The following is a 22500-nucleotide window of genomic DNA, read 5'->3' on the forward strand; positions in this document are numbered from 1 at the left end:
CGTGGATCGAATCACGAGTAACTTTTAAGCTATTTAGGTTTAGCTCCTGCAGCTGCCGGCCACCGGTGGCCACAAATGCAGGAACAGCTTATAGTAACCAAGTTACAAGTACGCATACCAACCATGGTCCATGGACAGTTCACAGATGGGGTGGTCAACATGATAGCATATGGCTAGTTGAAACACTGGAAAAGATGTGATGAATCTCTCTGCTTCACTGCCACAGTTTAAAGAAGGCAGTAACATTTAACAGGTATTGTCTGCTACGTATAATCCATGCATCTCTCTCCTCTTGAATTTGTGATGCCTGCCTCTTCCTGCAGCACCAGAATTCAGAGGGTTGCATTTGATGCACTGGAATTATTCCCCTGTTCTCACCTGCTGCATCTTGCATTAGGATTATTAGGGCTACGGCATGCTCCTAAGGATATCTTGGACAGATTTGGTTAGTCTCTCCGTTTCATAACGTAAGGCTTTCTGAAATTTTCAAAAAAATCTATAATTGAATTTGTAAAACTAAAAAGGTGCGGCCGTGATAAAACTACCAATATAAACCTGTTTTTCTCCACCTCCCACCGTGCGATGAACCAAGTGGAGACGGTAACATTTGGAACATGCGCCTAGATCAAGCAGTTAGCGAGGGTGGTTCTACTTGTGGAGATCGATTTTAACGGGGAAGAACCCCAGTCCTTAGGAATATGGTTAGAGAATCTGTTGGGTGACTTTTCACCTAAAGTTCTCTAACTTGGGAATTGGAAGAAATTTAGGGGATTATTAGTGATGCTCTTACAATCGTAATGATTAAGATTTCGACTATTATCAATCCGATAACCTTAGAGGGTGTTTAGTTAGGGAAATGAAAATTTTTTGGTGTCATAATAGACGTTTGATTGGATGTCGGAAAGGGGTTTTCGGACATGAATGAAAAAATAAATTTCACAGCTCGCCTAGAACCGCGAGACAATTCTTTTGAGCCTAATTAATCCGTCATTAATGTATGTTGTTTACAGTAGCACTTATGAATAATCATGGACTAATTAGGCTCAAAAGATTCCTCTCACGATTTCTCACGTAACTGTGCAATTAGTTTTTCGCTTCATCTATATTTAATGATCTATTTAGGTGTCTAAAGATTCGATGTGATGTTTTTGGAGAAAATTTTTTGGGAACTAGGGCCTTAGAATGGTGTTCAAAATCAAAGTCACCTTGACACTCTTGAAATGAAAGAAATTTCACAGGAAACAGCCGCAAACTTGGAAAAGATTGTTAGCTTTTTCGGACACATATGCTTCCTTTTCGGCAAAGAAACGGTTTCAACTGAATTCAATGCGCTTGTTGGTTGAGAGAAGACGGTTGCAACGACAGCTGCTGAGACTGAAACACCAGGGGAGGCAACAGTACCACTCCACTTAACTATGAGCCATTTTTTGTGAGGCTCATGAGCATCTGGAAAAGGTCTTCTCATCCAACCGTCCGTTGCATCACCATCCTCTTGTCCTGTCCGTTCATCAGGGCAAGACGACGTGTACTTTTTTTTTTTTTGCTGTGACATGATCTGCTCAAGCTAGGGCAGCTAGCATTAACAGGGTTTGCAAAACCGGCGGTAGGAACCGTCGCCAAAACCACGAGAATATGATTCACATAGTGATCATGTTTCGTTGGAGGACAGTTTCAAAGATCTCCACGATAACATAATCTGCTCAAGCTATGGTAGCTAGCATTAGTAGGGTTTGCAAAGCCAAATGTCTGACCACCGTGAAAACCACGACAATTGTCACTAGAAACTGTCAAAAAAATTCATGATTCGTGGGATAATCGTGTTTCGCCAGACGACAGTTTCAAAGACCTCTACGATAATATGAAGCCTGGCTAGCGAAAGGGACAGTGTAAGGTCTTGTTTAGTTTACAAAAAGTTTTTGCAAAAACGTTAAATTAAGTTTTTGACATCCATTTAAAGTATTAAACGTACTCTAATTACAAAATAAATGTCAGATTTTATCTGAAAATCGCGAGACGAATCTTTTGAGTCTAATTAATCCGTTATTAGTAGTATAGCATTTATGACTAATCATGTCCTAATTAGGCTTAAAAGATTCGTCTTACGATTTCCCGTATAACTGTATAATTAATTTTAATAATCATATATATTTAATGCTTCATTTATATGTCTAAAAAATTGGATGTGATGAAAGTTTTTGGAAACTACAGGGCGAAGGTAGCTAGCTGTGTGCACAGGCCGTCGTCATTACACCCTCCCAACCAATTGAAACCAATGCTACCCGTCCGATCACAAATCAATACTGCTATCGATTGGACTTCTTTTTTTTTCGTTGGATGGGACTGCACGGTTGAAGAAAATGAAAGTATTGCAATTGGTATTTCTTGCTGGTATCATACCACGGAAACATTCTAATTTGGAACAGGATTTAATATTGCTAATCCGTTATACAATTTCTTTTACTCAGGACTCGAATGCATCTGTTCAAGTTCCTCGGATCATTTGGGTACTAATGATTCTGGACAACCGGATTAGTTTTTTTACTGCTATTAATTTAAAAAAGTTAAACTATGTCCAGTCATAACGAAAAACTTCGTACTTATATTTAGGATGTATATTATCTCCGTCAGACTATAAGTATTTCAAATTATGATTCTAGACATCTCTGTGTTGAGGTGTGTAGCAAAAATGCTTTTGTTTTTGTTTTTTCCAATTATATTTTTGTTTTTTTAAAAGGATGAGTGGTTAAAATGTCAGAACAGAGCATTTACATTGGTAGGTAGCAATATTACTTTGATTCTTTTAAAAAGGATTTAACATTTTGGGGTTTGTTAGTCAACTAAATTAATCATTGGGCATCATCTAGTTAAGAACGTACTACGGTCTACGGTTACATCACATTCTCCTTTATAGTGAACCTAATTGAATGTATTAGGTCTATTTTCGCAACTGTTTGGTGATAATGGGTTGTCCAAACGTGATCGATAGAACATATGAGTTTTAAGACGAATAGCACCTACAAGGAGAAAATTGATCCTTTTAAATGCATATGTATTACTGTGACTGGACTATAGATGTTTTAATTGCGCAATCTAAATTCCATTCGTAGCAACCATACAGTACATATGCACTGCATTTTAGGTGTTACTGTCATGAGCTTCCAGGTAGAAAAAAAAATAGATTTACAGGTAATTTCGATATATATTAATTTTTTGATATCAAAACAACTATTAGGTAATTTAAATTATTTTAATGCACATACACTCCCTCTAGGTATAAGAATATCGTTAGTGTATCTTTTTAGTTAACCAATATAACTTACTTTTTAGCCGGTGCTCCCTCCGTCTCTAAATAAGGCAAACTTTTGGTTTTCGTATCCAACATTTGACCATCGGTCTTATTTGAAAATTTGCTAAGTAATTAAAAAAATTAGTCACACGTAAAGTATTATTCATGTTTTATCATCTAATAAAAACAAAAATGTTAATCATAATTTTTTTAATGAGATGAAGAATCAAACATTATAGGTAAAAAGTAAAAGATTGGTTTACTTTGGGACGGGGAGTAGATGACTTAGCACATATACCTTTTATTTTTTTAAAGAAAATCAGTACAATGTTTTATAGTCGGCAATCATATAAATTAACTTCTGCCATAATTATTATATAGAATAAGACTATCAGACAAATGAAAATAGCATAGTCAAGTTTCTTATAGCAAACCTTTCTATAATGCATGTGCTAGACACGCATAATTGCTTTCGAATTTACCTGTGGACATATCAAGTGGCTAAGACAATGCCTTATTAACCCTGAAAAGAAAAATCCAATGATAAAACGACATTCAACAAGTTTGTGCCAACTCCCAACCACATTGACATTTTTATTTCCAATAAAATTTAATTAAAAATAATATGCTTCATAGAGTGAGAGGCTACTAGAGAGAAGGTGTTATTGAGGTAGCCTTATATAAGCACACACAACCCCAGCTCTCAAACCATCCAAGCAAGCAAGCAAGCAAAAGTAACCACACACGCAAAAAACACAGCCTTTCTTCTCCGGCGCCGGCGAGAGAGAGAAAGAGAGAGAGAGACCGAGCGAGGATGACGCTGACGATCCCGGACGACGTGAGGGCGAAGGCGGAGGTGTACGTCGGCGACGAGGCCGGGCAGGCGAAGACGCGGCTGCTGCTGGAGGAGACGGGCCTCCCGAGCGGGCTCCTCCCGCTGCGGGACATCGTCGAGTGCGGCTACGTGGAGGAGACCGGATTCGTGTGGCTGAAGCAGAAGAAGAAGGTGGACCACTACTTCGCCAAGGCCGGCCGCCACGTCTCCTACGCCGCCGAGGTCTCCGCCGTCGCCGAGAAGGGCCGCCTCAAGAAGATCACCGGCGTCAAGGCCAAGGAGCTCCTCATCTGGGTCACCCTCCACGAGATCTGCGTCGACGACCCGCCCACCGGCAAGCTCACCTGCAAGGCCATCGGCGGCCTCTCCCGCTGCTTCCCCGTCGAGGCCTTCGAGGCCCCCCCTGCTCCCACCTCCGCCAAGGACACCACCAATGGCGGCGACGCCGTCGAGGCAGCGGCCAAAAAAGACAGCAACGGCACGGACAAGCCAGTAGCTGCAAAGGAGGAGAAGGAGGACGTTGCCGCCGGCGACGCCGCCGTCGACGAGATCGACGAGAAGATGAAGGAGCTGAACAAGGATCAGGTGGTGCAACAAGCGGAGGCACTGACAGCCAAGAACTGAAGATGATCGACACGACACATCTCAGGCTCATCACCATCGTCAGAAAAGATCATCACACTGATCTCATACATTCAGATGAGCAGAGATGCTAAATTATTAAGTACTATTAATCATTATTTGGTTCTGAATAATCTGCAACTGCATGCATGCACTGCCTTATTAATTAATTATAAGAAGTTGTTGCTTTCTTGCTGCTGTTATATATAGAAGAAAATGATCGATGGAGACATGTATTATCATTATCATCATCTGGTGAGATTATATTTTGATATGAGCAATGGAAATATTATTTAATTATATTTTGGTACTCAAAGGAGGCAAATTAATTAATGCCGTCAGCTACCACTGGGCAGTACACGTACTGTCAGCTTCATTTACTCGAGGGTAGCAGCAGCAAGCAAATGGAAATAAATTGGAACAGTAATTTGTCAGCTCAATTTATAATCTTCTTAATTGCATGCTGTTTCTTCCCTCTCCTTTTCTGACTGTATCTGTAGATCTCTCTGTCTTTCTGAACTTGGTGTTTATTAGGTGACCATTGAATTGAATGTGTTCCTGGACTTTCCTCCTCATCTTTGCTGTCATGCATGAATGTCTCGCTCACTGCCTTGTTCTACTGCTCATCCATGGTGGATTTCAGGGATACATTCTCAACCCGTTTTTTTTTCTTTTGTTCGTGCATATAAGTCAAATTTTAAATAATTAATTTTAATTTTAGAGTTAATTTTAAAGTTTTTATCGAAATTTATTTTCCAGTCTTGACTTTTTAGATCACTAATAACCATATATAAAATTTTTATTCATAAATTATTTTTTTCAAATATAAAAAACAAACAATCACCCCATGCGTATGTTTATCCCTAGCTACGGTTTAATTTTAATAAAAATAATTATTATATACATGTTTTTAATGATTTAAAAACATCTATGGTAAAATAAAATACGAAAAAACCTGTAAAATTAACTTTTAGACTTCAAAATTTGGCCACGAAAAGTTGGGCCACTTTGTACATATATACAGATCTACTCCCTTTATGTGCCACTGCTACACATGCAGGTGACCTGTTCTACAGACTGTCTATACGTACTTGCCAAAGTGTTCATATATACCTCTCTTTGTTTGTACTCGGCGGTAGTCCAGTCAGTAGTCAGTACTCGGTTGGGAGAGTTGTTCTACCAGAAAAATCAGAAATTCACTTCTGTACTGGCTACAGTTTTGGCGCTGTAAATTCGTTGCGTATTTTCGCTTATACTTATGCTTATAAGCTAAAATATAAACTTTTAGCCTTAAGCTCAAATAGATTTTGGAGGATTGTAATTTAGATAATAAGAACATATACATAATAGTTTTATTCATAAATTATTTTTTATTTATAAATATGTTGTTTGGTTTTTTTTCGAATAAGTTGAACAATCATCCCCTGGAGCGAGAGGAGGTAGGAGAGATGTATTGGAGGAATATGTTTGGGAGTTTATACACCTCACATGTCACACTGACAAGCTGCCATGTTTATTAATTGTTATAATGACGAGGTACAATATTTAATGGGAGTTGTAAGGTTTTCGGTCACAAGAAACCCTAGTAATTTTAGTTGAATTTGATTCATGGTGACGCTGGCTAGGTCGTTAAATGTTAGTGTCTCGGAGTGGGGGGGGGGGGGGGGGGGGTGGAAGAGAGGGTTTTGTCGTCCAGTTTAGAGGGATGTGTAGATTATATTATCTACTAATCTAAGTATTTATAGCATAATCATGATCACCCTAATGTGGAACTGGGGATACTAACCGAAGTGCTCCGAAGCCATGGGAGTGATATAGCCAGATGGGGCTGAATTTTTTAGCCCCATGTCATATTAGATGTTTGGATACTAATTTAAAGTATTAAATATAGACTAATGAAAAAACTAATTTCATAAATAAGAGCTAATCCACGAGATGAATTTGTTAAGCCTAATTAATCCATAATTAGCAAAAAGTAAAATACACGAGCGGTCTTTAAACTTGAGAGTGAGTGTCACTTAGGTCCATGAACTTGAAAACTGCATATCTAGGTCCATAATCTTCGTTTAATGATTTGTAGCGGGTCCAAATCTTATTTGACCTAGGTTGACTCCCGACGTGACAATCCACGTAGGCAAAACATTTACAATTTACCCCCTCCATGATAAAGAATGCTGAAATAATTACAATTTAATCCTTGACGATACAGTACCTATCTAGAAACCCCTAAAAAATCCCCCAACCCCTCACATCCCTCCCATTCTTTCCCCAGCCATAGCATTCGAGGAAGGGAGAGTGGTGAGATTTTTTTTTATTTTTAAACCTTTTAATAAATAATTTTATTAATAAATCTCGGAGAAAAATATTTTCACCATATAAACCTTTTGACCACGTCAGTGTTGTGGAGTTAGTGATAGGGACGTGACATTCAGAGTAATTTAGAGACCGAGGACAACAATGTTGTTAGTAGGAGATACGCTAGAGACAAAGAAGAAGATAAGGCAGAGCACTTCACCTCCTCCTAGCTTTCGGAGGGAGGGGGAGAGTCAGATATTATGGGTCTGGTGGGCCGTAGTATGAGCCGGAGAGGAGGCCTTACATATGTGACTGCACAAGCTCCTGATTGGGGGAAAATAGTTTTTCTCACACGGATGTATATACATCCGTGTACTTACATGCAATCTAAATAGTTATTAAAAAATATAAAAAAATTTAACAAGATAGATTAATATAAGTTATATCACTCCACAATCATGCAAGTTTAAATTCAACTTCTACAGGTTGTAGCAAAAAAAACAAACAAAACTGAAACTAAATATACGCATATTCATAATTGTTTTTGTTATTTTTTCTACGAAGTTGAATTTAAACTTGCATATTGATAGAGTGATATAACTCATATTAAACTATCTTCTTAAATTTTTTCATATTTTTTTATAACTATTTAGATAGCATGCAAGCAACGGGTGTACCTACACCCGTGTGCTAAAAACTGCCTCCCCCGATTGGGTTGAAGAAGTTCATCCCAGGGAAGCGGGAGATAATATTTCTGTGATGCACAATGACATGTGCTGTTCCATAAAAAAGTTAGGAAACTTCATGGGTTTTAGGTAAATAAAAAAACTTCACAACGACATATTCAATGTAGCAAGTCTGGTAACCATAGTACTTAGAGGTTCATTTGATAGAGAAGTTTGTCTCATATCCAAAGTCTCCTTTACTAACAACAAGCTAGGGGTTATCTTTTCTGTGCATTAAGCATGGTAACCGGATGGATTTTACCAAAACTTTTGCTCTTTTTTTACATTACTTCCGAACTCGAGCGGTTTTTGCTACCGCGCTCCAGCAGTAAGTCCGGTTATCACAAACAGCGAGAAAAATTCGTCTCACCCTTGTAGGGGGGCAGCCCCGTATAATAGGAGTACTAGTATTTAGGGGTATAAGTGCACATACCCATCAACCCGCTTATAGGCTAATTAAGTGGGCTATTCGATAGGTTACCCGCTTAATTAATCTATAAATAAACAGGTTGTTAGACTGGTCCACTTATAGCCTTGGCAGTATTTGACTGGTTCCCTATACATGTTAGCTCAGGCAAAATATACATATATATAGCTGTCTAGGTGGTCTTGGGCGGTGGCAGGATCCAGGAGTCGCCGTAGACGAAGTGCGTTCCGGTGAAGGGCTTGGCCTGGACGTCGCTCAGCACCAGCGACCACCCGATCCTCTTGCTCGACAGCGCCCCTGGCCCGCTGCATTTGTACTCCCCGTAGTATATCCCGCTACTGCATGCTCCCGCGCAACAAAAGTAATTAAATTTCCAAAATTCAAATAAGAAAACCGTCACTAGAAAAGTATGGTTATTATTCAGGTCGAGAGATTGTGACTTACTGTTCAGGTTTTTGGATGTTCCAGCCGTCCCAGCCGACCGGCACGACCTCCTTGCCCATGGTGGTGTAGGAGTAGACGACCCGCGACGAGTCACCCCACGCCCGGCCTAGGTAGATCTGCCCAATGCCGGTGATCCTGCACCGTAGGAAGGAGAATCCGGTGTCGATGGCGTCGGCGATGCTCTTGCTCCTCTGCTGCGCCGTCAGCACCGCCACCTGGCTCGTCACCGACACGACCGTGCAATCCTACACAATATGGTATAAATAATTATTTATAGAGTTTTGATTAGCGTTATTATGATTACGTTTACCTCACGGACGTTTAATTAGCAAGGACTGGACGGTGAAATGATTTGGGGATAATTCCTTTTGGAATACAAGAGGTTTACTTTAAAAAGGTTAGAGGTTGGTTTAGTGTCAGTAAAAGTTTAAATAAGGTTTAGTGGATGCTCTCGTAGATCTAATGGGATAGTGGGGCCTCGAGCCTCCAGCACCTCTACGTTAGATCCGTTCATGCCTACAGTAATAAGGATCTTGACCTCATGCCACGTTCGGTGATGGGGTGGGTAAGTTAACTTACCCCGTGCGGAAAACATAGTAATATGTTAGTACATTATTAATTAATTATTAAAAAATATAAAATAGATTAATATAATTTTAAAACAACTTTTTTATAGAAAATTTTTATAAAAAAATACACTACCCCATGCACCCTCTCAAAAAAAAAAGATATGATCAACGCATGCATCGTCTCCCACTGAAAGCACAAAGCCATTAGGACCCAGGATCTCAGGTGCTACTAAGGTTTTATATAACAAGTAGGCTACAAGCCCGTTCGCATAAATTTGCATATTTTGCATCAAATATTTATACGTAGAGAGAGCTACCTCGTAGAGGGACCTGCCGAAGCCGAAGATGAAGTCGACGCTGCCCTTGATGACGCAGTTCTTGAAGTAATGGAGGCCCTTGTGGTCGTACAGCGTGTCCTGCCCGCCGTCGATGGTGCAGTTGTACAGCGCCGCCTTGCTGCCGAACACCCGCAGCGCCACCGCCTGCCCGCCCTTCTGCCCCGGCGCCGCCATCGGCGCGTGGTTCTACTCCATTCCGGTCGCCGGCGACGACGACGTCGTCGACGTTCGTGCCCGTGCGTGAGTTCATGCATGTATGTACGGTCGATCGATCGATCGGACGTCAGAGGAATATATGCGTCTGTAGGTGTACTACCTTGAAGACGACGCCGGAGGCCATGAAGTAGTCCGCCTCGACGGCGACGGTGGCGCTGCCGACGGTGCCGACGGGCGCGCCGTCCTTGCCGCGCGTCGCCGCCGTGTCGTCCCACGTGATCGTCGGCGGGCTCTTCGGGTTCCCCACGAACGTGATGAACGGCTTCGTGTACGGGATCAGAACCTTCTCCCTGCATCGATCACGTACGCCATGATTCGAAACCATCGATCTCACTCACCAAAATGCTCGAATTAATGAATCTTTCGATGATCCAAAGTCGTCTCATCTCAATCTTTTTGTCATCAATGGAGGATTAGTTACTTGTAGGTGCCAGGCCGGATGTCGAGGATGACCCTCTTCTTGTTCTTCTCCGGCACGGCCCTGACGGCGTCGCCGACGGTCTTGAACCTGCCCTTCCCGTCGGCGCTCACCACGTACCTCGCCGCGCCGGCCTCCGCCGCCGACAGCTCCGCGTCCAACGCCTTCGCCTTGCTGGCGTACTTCCTCTCGCTGAGGACGTAGTGCTGCACGTTCTCGGTGATGAACTCGCTGAAGCTGCCGGCGGCGCCGGAGCTCGCCGCCTTGTTCCTCGCGGCGGCGGGGTTGACGGTGAAGGTATTTTGCTGGTTCTGCGACGAGGCCGGCCATGGTGATGCTAGGAGCACCACAAGAACAACAAATACTGCAAGAACAGGTGAATAATTATTACTACTACTAATACCTACACCCTTCTCCATTTCACCAAGAGATTGTTCAAATTAATCTCTCAAGGAAAAGAAGAGTATAAATTTATTTATTTTTTATTTTTTTGATGCATTGATTAGCTTAATTGTGATGTAATGGTTAATTTGTAGATGGTTTGTATAAGTGCAATCTCATGATTGTGTGACTATCTTGGGAGTTGTCATTGGAATGGTTCTCCTTAATCCTTGTAGGCCGGTGCCTTTCACATGGCTTAATTTTAGGATGCAGCCTAAAATGGGCCCAATATGTAAGAGAAAATTATGGCCCATGATTGAATATGTGTTATTTTGGACAGGTATGGGGACAAAATTTAGGAATATCAATATTAAGTACATGGACTGCATACAGATGAATCAAACACATTAAAAATTGCCAATACAAATCTAACTTAGGGCATGTTCAATCCACAGGTGGTGGTTATCTATAAGCGTCTCGAATCTATCATATAGACAGGTAAAAAAACAAGACATACAACCCATACTCTGTTTTATTAATTGTCTATAAGTTATTTAATGTCTTTTGCAGTTAAGATCAACGATAAATAAATTATTAAAAATTCATTGTCGACAAGCTGTACAACATAGTCATACTAGTCTATTCTGCCTTAGAGCATGAGCTGTCACATCGCCCGGCGAGACAACAGAACGATCATCTACGAGGTGAGCTGAGGACCTTTTTTTTTCATGAAGCTACCGTCTACAAAGCAGGCAGGTGTTGTACATGCCCTCAAGCTACGACACTATTAGTGATAATTATGCCGGTACATCAATTAGTCCTAATGACGTGGCTGATGGACCAATGATTAACGCTTCCTCATTTAGAAGCTCCTAACTAATAATAATTAATTAGCCTAACTACCACCAGTATATATACACATTACAACTGACGTAGAACATGCATGCACATCATCAAAAAACTAGTACTAGACACTACTCTTCTAAATACAAATACCACTTTTTTATACTTCAATTTAATGCTACTTATTTTATATGATATTTTGTGTAGAAATCATGTCTTATGCAAGACATGATTTTATTATTTTTTCTTATTTACTCATTTGCCATATCATTTTTCATCCTACGTGACAACTTATTTAATGTCATGGACACGTTATAGTCATTGGGTTGAGAATGACCTAATGAATTAAACAAAATAATTAAACCAGGAGCACGTTAATTAGGTCACACAAAACAATAATATAACATTGACCGTTGACCGTGCGACGTAGGCTGACGTGTCAGCCGATGCGGCCGCTGGTGGGCCCAGCTCGGCCCGCGATGTGCGGGGTAGGGGGTGGTGACGTGGCAAGCCGAGCGTCATTAATTAATCTTTGTTCTCGCCAAAGTGACTTACTAATTAATACCGCCGACCGATCGAGACGTCGCCGTGTGTGCTTTTGGAGGTTTGGGTTTTTAATTACGCACGTGCTGTTCTTTTTTCCCACGTCAGATTACAGGTGTGTGGGCCCCACACGTCTGCACCAACACGCAACGACCATGTATACTTGTAGAATTTTATCAACATCGTAGTGTAACTTTTGGGTTAATTATAATAATGAAGAAAATACTACGACTAATATAAGGAAAAAAATGATGAGCTATAGTGGTCTCCTTGATGAGACCCATGAATTCAAAGGGTGTACGGATCTAGGATCGATGTGAGATTACAGAGAGGGTGATTGTTTCAAACACGAATTTATAATTTAAAAATAATTTATAAAAAAAAATTATATATGTGTTTTTAGACAGGGACGAATTTGGCATGCGGCGGCAGGGGCTCGAGACCCCACTAACCCATTAAAGCCACTAGAACCCACGAAGACCCCAAAATTTATGGCAAACCTCGATAGAAAGGGGTTGAAACTATATCTAACTTATTTAGACCCTTTAATATCGTTGACTAGATCCGTCATTGTTCTTAGCGAGCTAAAAACAAATGCTAGAAAATAAACTATGATGAAAAACACTAAGATCAAATTCAATTTAAGGTTAAAATTTAAATCTTAGTCTATAAGTATAAACAGAAGGAAAATATGAGATGCAAATGATTTAGCATCATCATTTAGATTATTACATGAATCGTTGTTAAAAAATATTTCTTTATTCCTTGTCATTCACTATTTACGTACCTTTATCTCATTTTTCATGTAGTTGTTGGGTTGCTATTACACGAAAATTTTCTTAACTACCGTAAAAGCCTCTGCTGGCAGTGGAACTGCCATCACCAACTGCTTCCCTTGCATTTTTATAATTTACCCCTTTAACTTTGTAATATTAAAAATTAATCAAATCTAGATGGATATCACATAAAATCAAATTGATATGGATATTTTCTATGTAAAAAAGAGATGGTCACATATTTCATGAAAAATATTTTTCTATTTATTCTAGAAATAACATAATATGTTTTTATCCTTTCCAAAGCACATACATTCATCTTTACTACTATAAAAGCATCCACCGTCTACTCCCATTGTATTTTTATAATTTACCCCTTTAACTTCGTAATGTTAAAAATCAATCAAATCTAGATGGATATTTACATAAAATCAAATTGATATGGATATTTTCTATATAAAAACGATGGTCACATATTTTATGAAAAATATTTTTCTATTTATTCTAGGAATAACATAATATGTTTTTATCCTTTGCAAAACACAGAGACATTCAACTAGTCTATAGAAAAATCAGCGCTATAAAAGGAAAAAAAATAGAACAAAGTCCTCATCAAAAGAAAAGTTGAACGTTTTGCAGCTCAAGTCTGCTAGAGTATGTACCATGGCCAATCAATCTTGCATTTTCCTTCCACATATATGCTTGGGAAATTCTCTTATGGGGCACATGAACCATAACAGTTCTCCAAAATCCTATGTTTGAAACAACCCCAGTGAATCCTATGCTTGACCAAAATTTATTCAAATGACGATGATTTGATGAAATCTACACATGATAAGGCTGTGCGCATATTTATATTTTAGTCACTCCATTTTATATTGTAAGTCACCTTGTGTTTATCCTAATGAAAACCTGTTTAAATTTGACCAAACTTATAGAAAAATGTGTTAACATTTATAATGCTAAATAATTTTTATTAAATCTACCGTTGAATATATTTTTCTAGTAAAATTATTTAAAGTTGATAATATTGCTATACTTTTAGAAACTTAATTAAATTTAAAGAGATTTAACTAAGAATAAACCCAAAGTGATTTTTTAATATGAAGCAAATAGAATAATCAATTATAGGTCAAGTAACGATATCGGTGATGAAGCACGTAAGCACAAGACAAGTGCATGACATCCATGTGCCTAACCCTAACACAACAGCCGTCTTTCAAGCAGCAATTGCAGCTCGCATCATGCTTTGATGCTTCCATATGAATGGAGATGGTTCTTCTTTTTATTATATATTTCCTTTTCTTGGCCCATGAAAAAAGCCTCTTAAAAGCTGCCCATAAAGTAAGCTTTATTGTTCCCAAATTAATCTATAGTTGATGTCACTAGAGAGATCAGCTTATTCTTTGTTTGCACCACATGCCTAGTGCCTTGCACAAATTGGGGAAAATAACCTTTTGATATCTTAGAACCAAAAGGCTAAGGTTGGGGATCCATCCACGTGGTTGGAGAATGGAACTTAGTAGAGATTGAACAGATGATGATGATCTTAGAAGAATCTAGCTAACTGAAGAATGCAGCTGGCTTTGGGACTAGCTACAAGTCATGTGTTTATATATACAAACAAAATAAATGTTAATATATATCTAGTCTCTGTAGGTTCAAATTAAGGAAAAGTCTTGCCTATCTTATCCTTTGCTAATTTTTTAATAGATAATTGATGTGAGAAGGAATGCACAAGAGAAGGTGGTGGGAAGATGCATGGATCATGCATTCACCGCATGCAGATATAGGCCGCATTCTTCTCCGAGTTACCAACCCAGTTTTCCTCGTATTTCACGTGCACACTTTCCGAACCGCTAAACGGTGTCTTTTTACAAAAATTTTATATAGAAAAATTGTTTTTATAAATCATATCAAGCTATTTTATATTTTTATAACTAATAATTACTTAATCATATACTAATATATTACTATGTTTCCGTGCCGGATAACTAACCTCTATCCGAATGCAGCCATAGTGTGTTCCCTATCTGTATCTTGTGTTTTCATGAAAATGATATATTGCTCATGCAAGTTGAAGATAAATAGAGTCATATTATTTCTCAATAATAATATAGTTTGCTAGTTGCTACTACATAAAAACATTAGATCATTGAACTGCATAAGTGCATGAGAAAGACAGAGGGATGGAGATTTAGCACATATCACGTAGAGTTTGGGAGAGGGCGGCAGGGAGATCAAAAAATATATATTAACTCAATATTAGGATATACAATATATAAGTTTTTTCCTTGACATACAAAAACTGATAGGAAAAAGGTAGGGAAAGCAGTCAATAGTAAGTGTTCAAATTAAGTTTTAATTAATTAATAACAATATATATTTTATATGTTTTACATTCTTGTGCAACATACAGACATATTCCGTTGACATGCATCGATACACCAAAAAATCAAAAAGAAAAACTTTACTTTCTAACTTTTGAAGTTAGAATAAACTAACTCTAAATTTTCTTCCACACAAGTTATCTTTTGACAACATAAATTGTATGTATATATTTGTGTATACAGCTTGCTGCAGTATGAACACAAAATTCACTGCATCTTCCAAATGTCCTCTAAGCTCCAAAAATTCTCAGAAAGACCCTCAGAAAAGCCTTGCACCCACCCAACAAGATCCGGGTCTTGAAATTGGCTATGTCCGTGATTATGAAGTTGTTTTGACTCAAAGTTACAATATCCTTGGGTAGCTGACTCAGAATTACAATATCCTTGAGTAGCTCCTTGCACCTGGTAGTCCCCACCATTGACGATCTCATTTTTATGCACATTTGCATAAAGAGCCCCATCGTATGACTCTGATGTTGCGAACGAGTCTGATGACGATGGTGTCATCACTGGCATCCCATGAACATCACTCGTGGTAGTGGTGTAACCATGGTAATCACCAACCTGTCCTACATCAGCGAGACGAGGCATCCATAGGTACCTCATGGCGTCCTTGAACCTAGCACTATTGACATCACAGTTGAGCTGCTTGGCGTGCTTTTGCACCCGAGTCCTCCAGTAGTTCTTGATCTCATTGTCGGTCCTCCCCGGCAGGTGCTGCGCTATCTTTGACCACCTAACGAACGAATTTCCAAAGAGGTCAAAATGTAATTAGAAAAAATCCATGTTAGGGAATCACAAAATAAACAATTGCTAACATAAGCTAAGGTATGTGTGGCACTAGAGTAGTGAAGATGTAGAGAGAGGGAGAGGTGGAAGGAAGGAAGAGACGTGCAGCTTTAAAACCTGTACAGCTTTCATGCACTCTGTTAAGTGAAAGTGAGAGGCATCTTGGTTGTACATGCTAGCTAGCCGGCCTAGCTAAGCCTGATGCATATATCTCTCCCCATGTTTTGCAAATTAACTCATTGCATGCATAAGCATAATATTCTTCTGTAGCTAGAAGAGACTTGTACCATATGAACTGTGCTAGCCTAGTATAAATCTCTTGTACTACAGTGTCATATCTATTGTGTCAAAGTATGTGTGTATGTGTGGCCACATGTATATGCATGTACAAATACAGCATGTGACAGGTGACGTGCATACACCAGCATGGTCCACAATTGACGGCCATCAAGATCAGCTAGTGTGTGCCTATGATTAAATTACACCTGATATAGTGATTTATATGTGCATAAATTAACTAACTAATCTAATTAGTTACAATACTTTTTTTAAAGAAAAAACCTTTTGATATCTTCCACTAAATTTTTAGAGGATTTTTTGCTTGTTAAACTAACTTAGATTAGTGATTTATATATATGTGCATCAGTTAATTAATCTAGCCAATTCCATGATGCTTATTTATATATATAAACTTAGAATAGTAATGGGTTATGTTATTATAATAATAATTACCGGTTGCCCCATCGCGAGTGGAGGTCGAGGATGAGCAGCTGCTCGTCGGCGGTGAAGTTGCCGCGCTTGACGTCGGGCCGGAGGTAGTTCAGCCACCGCAGCCGGCAGCTCTTCCCCGTCCTCTTCAGTCCTTCAATCAAACATGCCAAATTGATTCAAAGAAAATCAAGATCGATCATCAATTAAGCAAGCAGCAAATTTCGATTAGCTGCATGCAGCTCATGATGATCATGGTCAGATCGATCGATCGATCAACTGATTTGGTTTCGTACCGGCGGCGCGGGCGAGGGAGTTCCAGCGGCCCTCGCCGTGGTCGGCGATGTAGTTGACGAGGGTGAGGTCCTCGTCGACGGTCCACGGCCCGCGCCGGAGCTCCTCCGCCGCCGACTCCTGCTCCTCCTCCTCCTCCTGATCCTGTACTGGCCGCATCAGCAGGTCCTGGGCGGGGCCGTCGTCGTCGAGCGGCACCACCATCACCACCGGCGCCGTCGTGGAGCTGCTGCTCACGACGCTCCTGCTCCTCTGCGACGACGCCATGGCCGGCCCGACCTAGCTGGTGTACGTGCTGCAGTTGCAGTAGCAGAGCTGGGAGGAGAGAGAGAGAGAGAGAGAAGCAGCAGCTATAGCTAGCTAAGATTTAGCTTAGCTGAGAAGTTGTAGAGAGAGAGAGAGAGAGGAAGTTGGATTAGAGGGAGAGCAATGGCACTTGGCAACTGTCATTTTATAGTGTTGATGGAGAGAGAAAGCTGTGTAGTGTGAGAGAGAAAGAATGAGCATGTGATGGAAGTGTGTGTGTGTTGAGAGAGATAGTCTTCGAAGAGAGAGAGAGGATTGTTGACGTATTGCATATTTGCATATCGGTATCATCGATAACTAGCTAGTGTAGTTGCAACAAAAAAAATGGGTCATTATAAGTTGGAAGTTGTTTACAAGTTGAGTTGATAAGCTTTCAGAACTGTCGTATCACATGTATGTATTCACATCGTATTTTAACAATTTTAACACACGATGTTATTGATTTTTGCATATTTTCGTATTTAAAAAATTATGTAAATATATAAAAATTAATTTATAATTAAAATATATTTGGTTATAATTCTAATTATAAAAAATAAATAATAATCACATAAGTTTTTTAATAAAACGAATGATCAAATATGCATGGATAAAAAAGTCAACGGTGTCTACAGAAGTACTATTTTCTCTCTTACCTACCCATCATAAACGAGGTTGTTTGTATAATCTCTGTCTCTCTTCTCGTGTGCAGTACGTCTTCCTAAATATCTTTTAAAAAATAACAGTTTTTTTACTTCAAGTCCTAATACCTTACCATTTGTAATAAACACATAAAACAATTGATAATCTATCTAATATCACATTGTACGCACATGCACAATACTTATAAGAATAAATATGTATTTGTACAAATTGTAACGTCTATTAAAAAAACAAGCGAGCCAATTGGACACGATAAATTCTAATTATAAAACACTTTCAGTGAGTTCACCATGTGGCGACGAGGGAGACAGACGACGTGGAGACGATGGAGCCTGACGATGTTGGTGGATGCAATCAGCATAGAAACCAGGCCATCACTAGGTGGCAAGTGCAGTTGATCGTGAAGGTGATGAAGCCAAATGGCGAAGGCAGATGCGGTCCATGGTGATGAACCCGTGACCTTTTGTAGTAGATGAAAGCGGTGCCAACAATGTCGTCTATGGTTCATCATACCTGTCAAAATTTATCTTAGCACTGCCCCCTATACCTAGCATGCATGCCAACTATTGATGTTTTATAAATTAGAGGTGGCACATAAGACCATAAGCACGATGGTATACGATGGTATGCAAAAGAGAAAGAGAAGAGTTACCAGTCAAAGAACCTAACCGAATACAAGTTCAGATTCCTTATCTTTAGATATTATTATTTGATTGAGACTCTATACCTTATCATGGGATACAAGATAATATATTATTGGGTTCTAGTCTATTTCATATATCCTAGATCCATCCTATCCCTATCCATAGCCGGTTATGTTTCTATATGGTTACTCGATATCCATATACTCCACGAGTTCATTAAAGATAATACTATCGCACATAATTAATTTACTAAACATATTTACCTCTTCCATAATACAAGTATAAAACTAAAGACCAATAATAATTGATGTTGCATGTGAGCTCTGCTCAAACCATTTTGGTAAGATGTTGCAACCACTCAAAAAAGGAGGTTTGCTATAGGAGTATCAATTAACCCCTTGCCCATGCATGTGAGCAACCAAGCACAAACCACACATCCACTCCTCTCTTTCTCTCTCTCCCCCTCTCCACTACATCTCATCCTTTGGCACATGCTGTGCTTTAATTTTTTTCTCGAACACGATTGCCATGTAATAAAAACATAATCACTTCACCCCCTCACATCATACTGATGTTCTAACACCTTCTAAGCTTAATTATTTGCTTTTTAATTAGCCCATCGATGTACATATGAGTGGCCACGTGAACAATGCAATTAAGGAGCACTAGCTGTACACATATTGCAATACCTTTCAATTCAGTCAGTTACACGGCCATGTCAAATGATTTTTCTCAACTAGCCCATGACAATTTTTAGCCGTAGACAGAGAGAGATCTATATAGAGAGAGACTAGAAAGAGAGAGATGAATTGGACACAAGGGAAAAGCTAGGTTTCTGGAGATGCTAGAAATGGATAGGAGAGGCAACAACTTTTACATTTCTTGGATGCATGAGACACATGGCGGCCAGCTAGGAGATAGTAACTACCACATGTGTATGGAATACATCAAGAACAGCTGGTTGCAGCCATAACAACAACAAAAGTGTTTCATATGCTTTTCTATATAGCTTGCCTGCTAATAATTATAATTTATTTTTATTGATATGTATCATGACGATTTCAATAAATGGTTGGTTACTTATTGCTTTTATAGAGGGGCTAGGAGAGAATAAAAGTGATGCAATATTTTTTCTAAAGTGACTCGTCCTTATATGTAATATGTATGTAATATGTGTGTGCAGATCCTCTGCTGTAAAGCATAACGAATCACTATATCAACATTAAACTGAGTCTGATAGAGTGATTTAGTCCAAATAATGGTACAAATTAAATCTAGTGTAGCTATATTGTCTAATTTGACTATATGGAATAGACAGGTGTTCTCTGGTGCATTCTAATGGCTGAAGAATTTAATCGACACATCATTGATCTATTTTTATCGGATAACTGTGATTAAATTATACTAACAACAATATTAGATGTAGTAGAAATATGAAGGGTTAATATTGTCTTTTTTATTGTGATCTTTATTGCAAAAAAAAATACAAAATACTACTAATCAATTAATTAATAAAGCATAAAAATATTATTTTTAATCAATGATTAAGATTAGTTAATACTACCATTAGAATGCACCAGAGAGGACTCTACGACAGAACATGTAGTGCTTTGATCTGAGCTGCACATTCCAGATCTAGTGGTGAAAAAATAGCTAGCAAACGCATATCGTTATCCACCTGTAGGTATTTACTCCCTCCGTTCAAGGGAAGAGATTTTACACTTCTAATTTATCCGAAAATATAAAAAAATTATGATCCCAAAATAATATTCTATTCTCTATCTAGCAACTTTTGTATTCATTTCTTCTCCACCTGCCAATTTTTTACTGGTTTATTTGCGACCTATAATTTTTTGTATTATTCCCTCAACTATTACCTTTTGCAGAATGGTTTGCTTTAATTTTCTATTTTCTTTTTTTTCTTGTAAAATGATACAATCTCTTGTGGCACAGAGCGAGTATGGGAGAGGATCCGGATAAGCAAAGTGGGGTTATTGTTTGGTATATTTGGAGAAAAAGTCAAATGATATATTTGTAAATAAAAAATAATTTATGAATAAAATTTTTATATATGTCTTGTTATTGACCTAAAACCAAAGCTAGAAAATAAACTGACATAAAAAAACCCCAAAATTAACTCTAAATTTAAGTTTAAAAATTCAAATTTTTACTTATAAAAATAAGTAAGCGAAAAGATAGGGCTCTATATTGCCACTGCCATTTTTAAAACCATATATATATTAGGGGGCTGATTATTGAAATGGCTCCATATAGTTGGGAGCTGATTAGTATATATGGTTTAATTGTGTTTAAGATTTAGTAGTGACTAACTTTTGTAGTGCAGGATTATTTGAATTTTTCAATAATACTCATTGATCCTTTAAACCTGATAGAAATTACGTGCGAGAGGGTAATGTATTCATTCTTAGCTTAACCCTATTTTCAATTAGTTGATTGTGAATTTAACTCAATAATGTTAGCTGGCCAGACATTATTACTTGGATCCAAAACTAGGCTGCCAACAAGTTAATTATATTTTCCATAAGTGGTAAGCTAGATGTGCTTGCATTGTTTAACAATTACATTATCCAATTAGCCTTTAAGTTTCAAATCCAAGATATTTAGTTGTTTCCTTTGGATATGTAAGTTAGCATGCATGATCATAGGAGAAGTATATACACCAACAAATAAATTAATTGATTTCAATCCTGTATATACAAAGGCATGAAATTGAATGCATGTCACATCACAAGGGAATAATGCTCTCATCTTTTGAGTTATGGGAAGGCATGTGTTATTGCTTCACCCACATCCAATCCAATGATCCAATGTAAGGCTGCATCTCCTCTGCTTTCTCTTATCTACCCAAAGTATACTTTCTACAATCTACATACATGCACAAATTGATTGAGTACACATCAATATGCAGCTGGCCACAGGCTAAGATTCCGCTGCCATCATCTATTCATCAAAATGGGCAACTATGACAGATCAATGTACTACAATTATGCAATTCATATACACACCCAAACACTCATCCCTACACACATACAAACTGTAAGATCATAGTCATGATTAATATTTTGGGATGAATACTTAGTTTGCAAATTGATTTATTAATAAAATTGCCCTAAAAATATTTGTGATGTTGGTATGGTTGTGTGTAACCGATATATGTTACGTTGCGATATCTATATCCAGAAACGGTTAGTTTATCTCTATGTGTGCAAGACTTGTGGTCAATAGTAAGAACCAGGACTAGTTTCAGCGAGGAACCAAGGTCTAGTACGGTTGGGATGCTATGTGATATGATTAGACTAGAGTCAGGAATCTTGAAGATCAATATCGATCAACGATGGGATCAGGACTAGGCTCACGGATGAGTTAAGATTCGAATGGTCAAAGATACCAAGTGATGGTATTTAATACAAGGTGACATACAGAGGATGGATACCGTGTGGGTATAGAATCGTAATGAGATTCACATGTTTTGTGTGTAAACAACAGAAAAATCATGTAGAAATTCAGAGGAAATGAGAGAAAAAGAAGGTGTGTGCTACCGTATTCGGATTCTGTATATTTGTGGTTGATTTGAAAATTGAGAGATTGAGTCCTAGTTAGACTAGGAGTTTTACTCCGAGTTGGTGATAGAGCTTTTGGTGTGCGTGACGGGTTGGGCCCTAGAGGAATAAATTTTGTAAGAGAGGAAATTAGAGTTTGAAAGAAGTGTTGTGTATGCACTTTATAAACATAACTTAATGCAATAAAGTTGATCTACCTATAGCGCATCTTTGGGTCATGTTTTTGGCGACGGCGATGGTTTCATCAGGTTAGAGATTTCTTTTTATTTCTACTAAAAAGATTTGGTTTTTAGTGTTCCAAACATTCACCCACTTCTGGTAATAAGCTTGGTTATTGTGTTTCAATTCTAAGTAAACCTATTTGGATGAACTCCCTAAAAGACCGAGCCAACATATTTAAACCTTAATGAAGTCATCAATGATGTCCCA

General features: G+C 38.6%; 3 protein-coding genes across 3 annotated transcripts; 1 reads left to right on the forward strand and 2 right to left on the reverse strand.

Moving 5' to 3' along the window:
- Positions 1-3975: 3975 nt before the first annotated feature.
- On the forward strand, positions 3976-5151 carry LOC102722168. The gene has a single exon (XM_006664043.3). The coding sequence runs from the start codon at positions 4101-4103 to the stop codon at positions 4743-4745; it is 645 nt and encodes a 214-aa protein (XP_006664106.2). The 5' UTR covers positions 3976-4100; the 3' UTR covers positions 4746-5151.
- Positions 5152-7900: 2749 nt separating this feature from the next.
- Positions 7901-10672, reverse strand: LOC102708301 (putative pectinesterase 63). Its single transcript, XM_015843041.2, has 5 exons — positions 10178-10672; positions 9857-10046; positions 9520-9726; positions 8634-8878; positions 7901-8527 (listed from the first exon to the last, which is right to left on the reverse strand). The coding sequence occupies exons 1-5, from the start codon at positions 10591-10593 to the stop codon at positions 8362-8364; spliced, it is 1224 nt and encodes a 407-aa protein (XP_015698527.2). The 5' UTR covers positions 10594-10672; the 3' UTR covers positions 7901-8361.
- A 4440-nt stretch (positions 10673-15112) lies between these two features.
- Positions 15113-17485, reverse strand: LOC102708580 (transcription factor JAMYB-like). The gene is made up of 3 exons (XM_006664584.3): positions 16901-17485; positions 16629-16758; positions 15113-15843 (listed from the first exon to the last, which is right to left on the reverse strand). The coding sequence occupies exons 1-3, from the start codon at positions 17163-17165 to the stop codon at positions 15315-15317; spliced, it is 924 nt and encodes a 307-aa protein (XP_006664647.1). The 5' UTR covers positions 17166-17485; the 3' UTR covers positions 15113-15314.
- Positions 17486-22500: the final 5015 nt, after the last annotated feature.

The sequence above is a fragment of the Oryza brachyantha genome, chromosome 12 (genome assembly GCF_000231095.2).
Source record: "Oryza brachyantha chromosome 12, ObraRS2, whole genome shotgun sequence".
Lineage (NCBI taxonomy): Eukaryota > Viridiplantae > Streptophyta > Magnoliopsida > Poales > Poaceae > Oryza > Oryza brachyantha.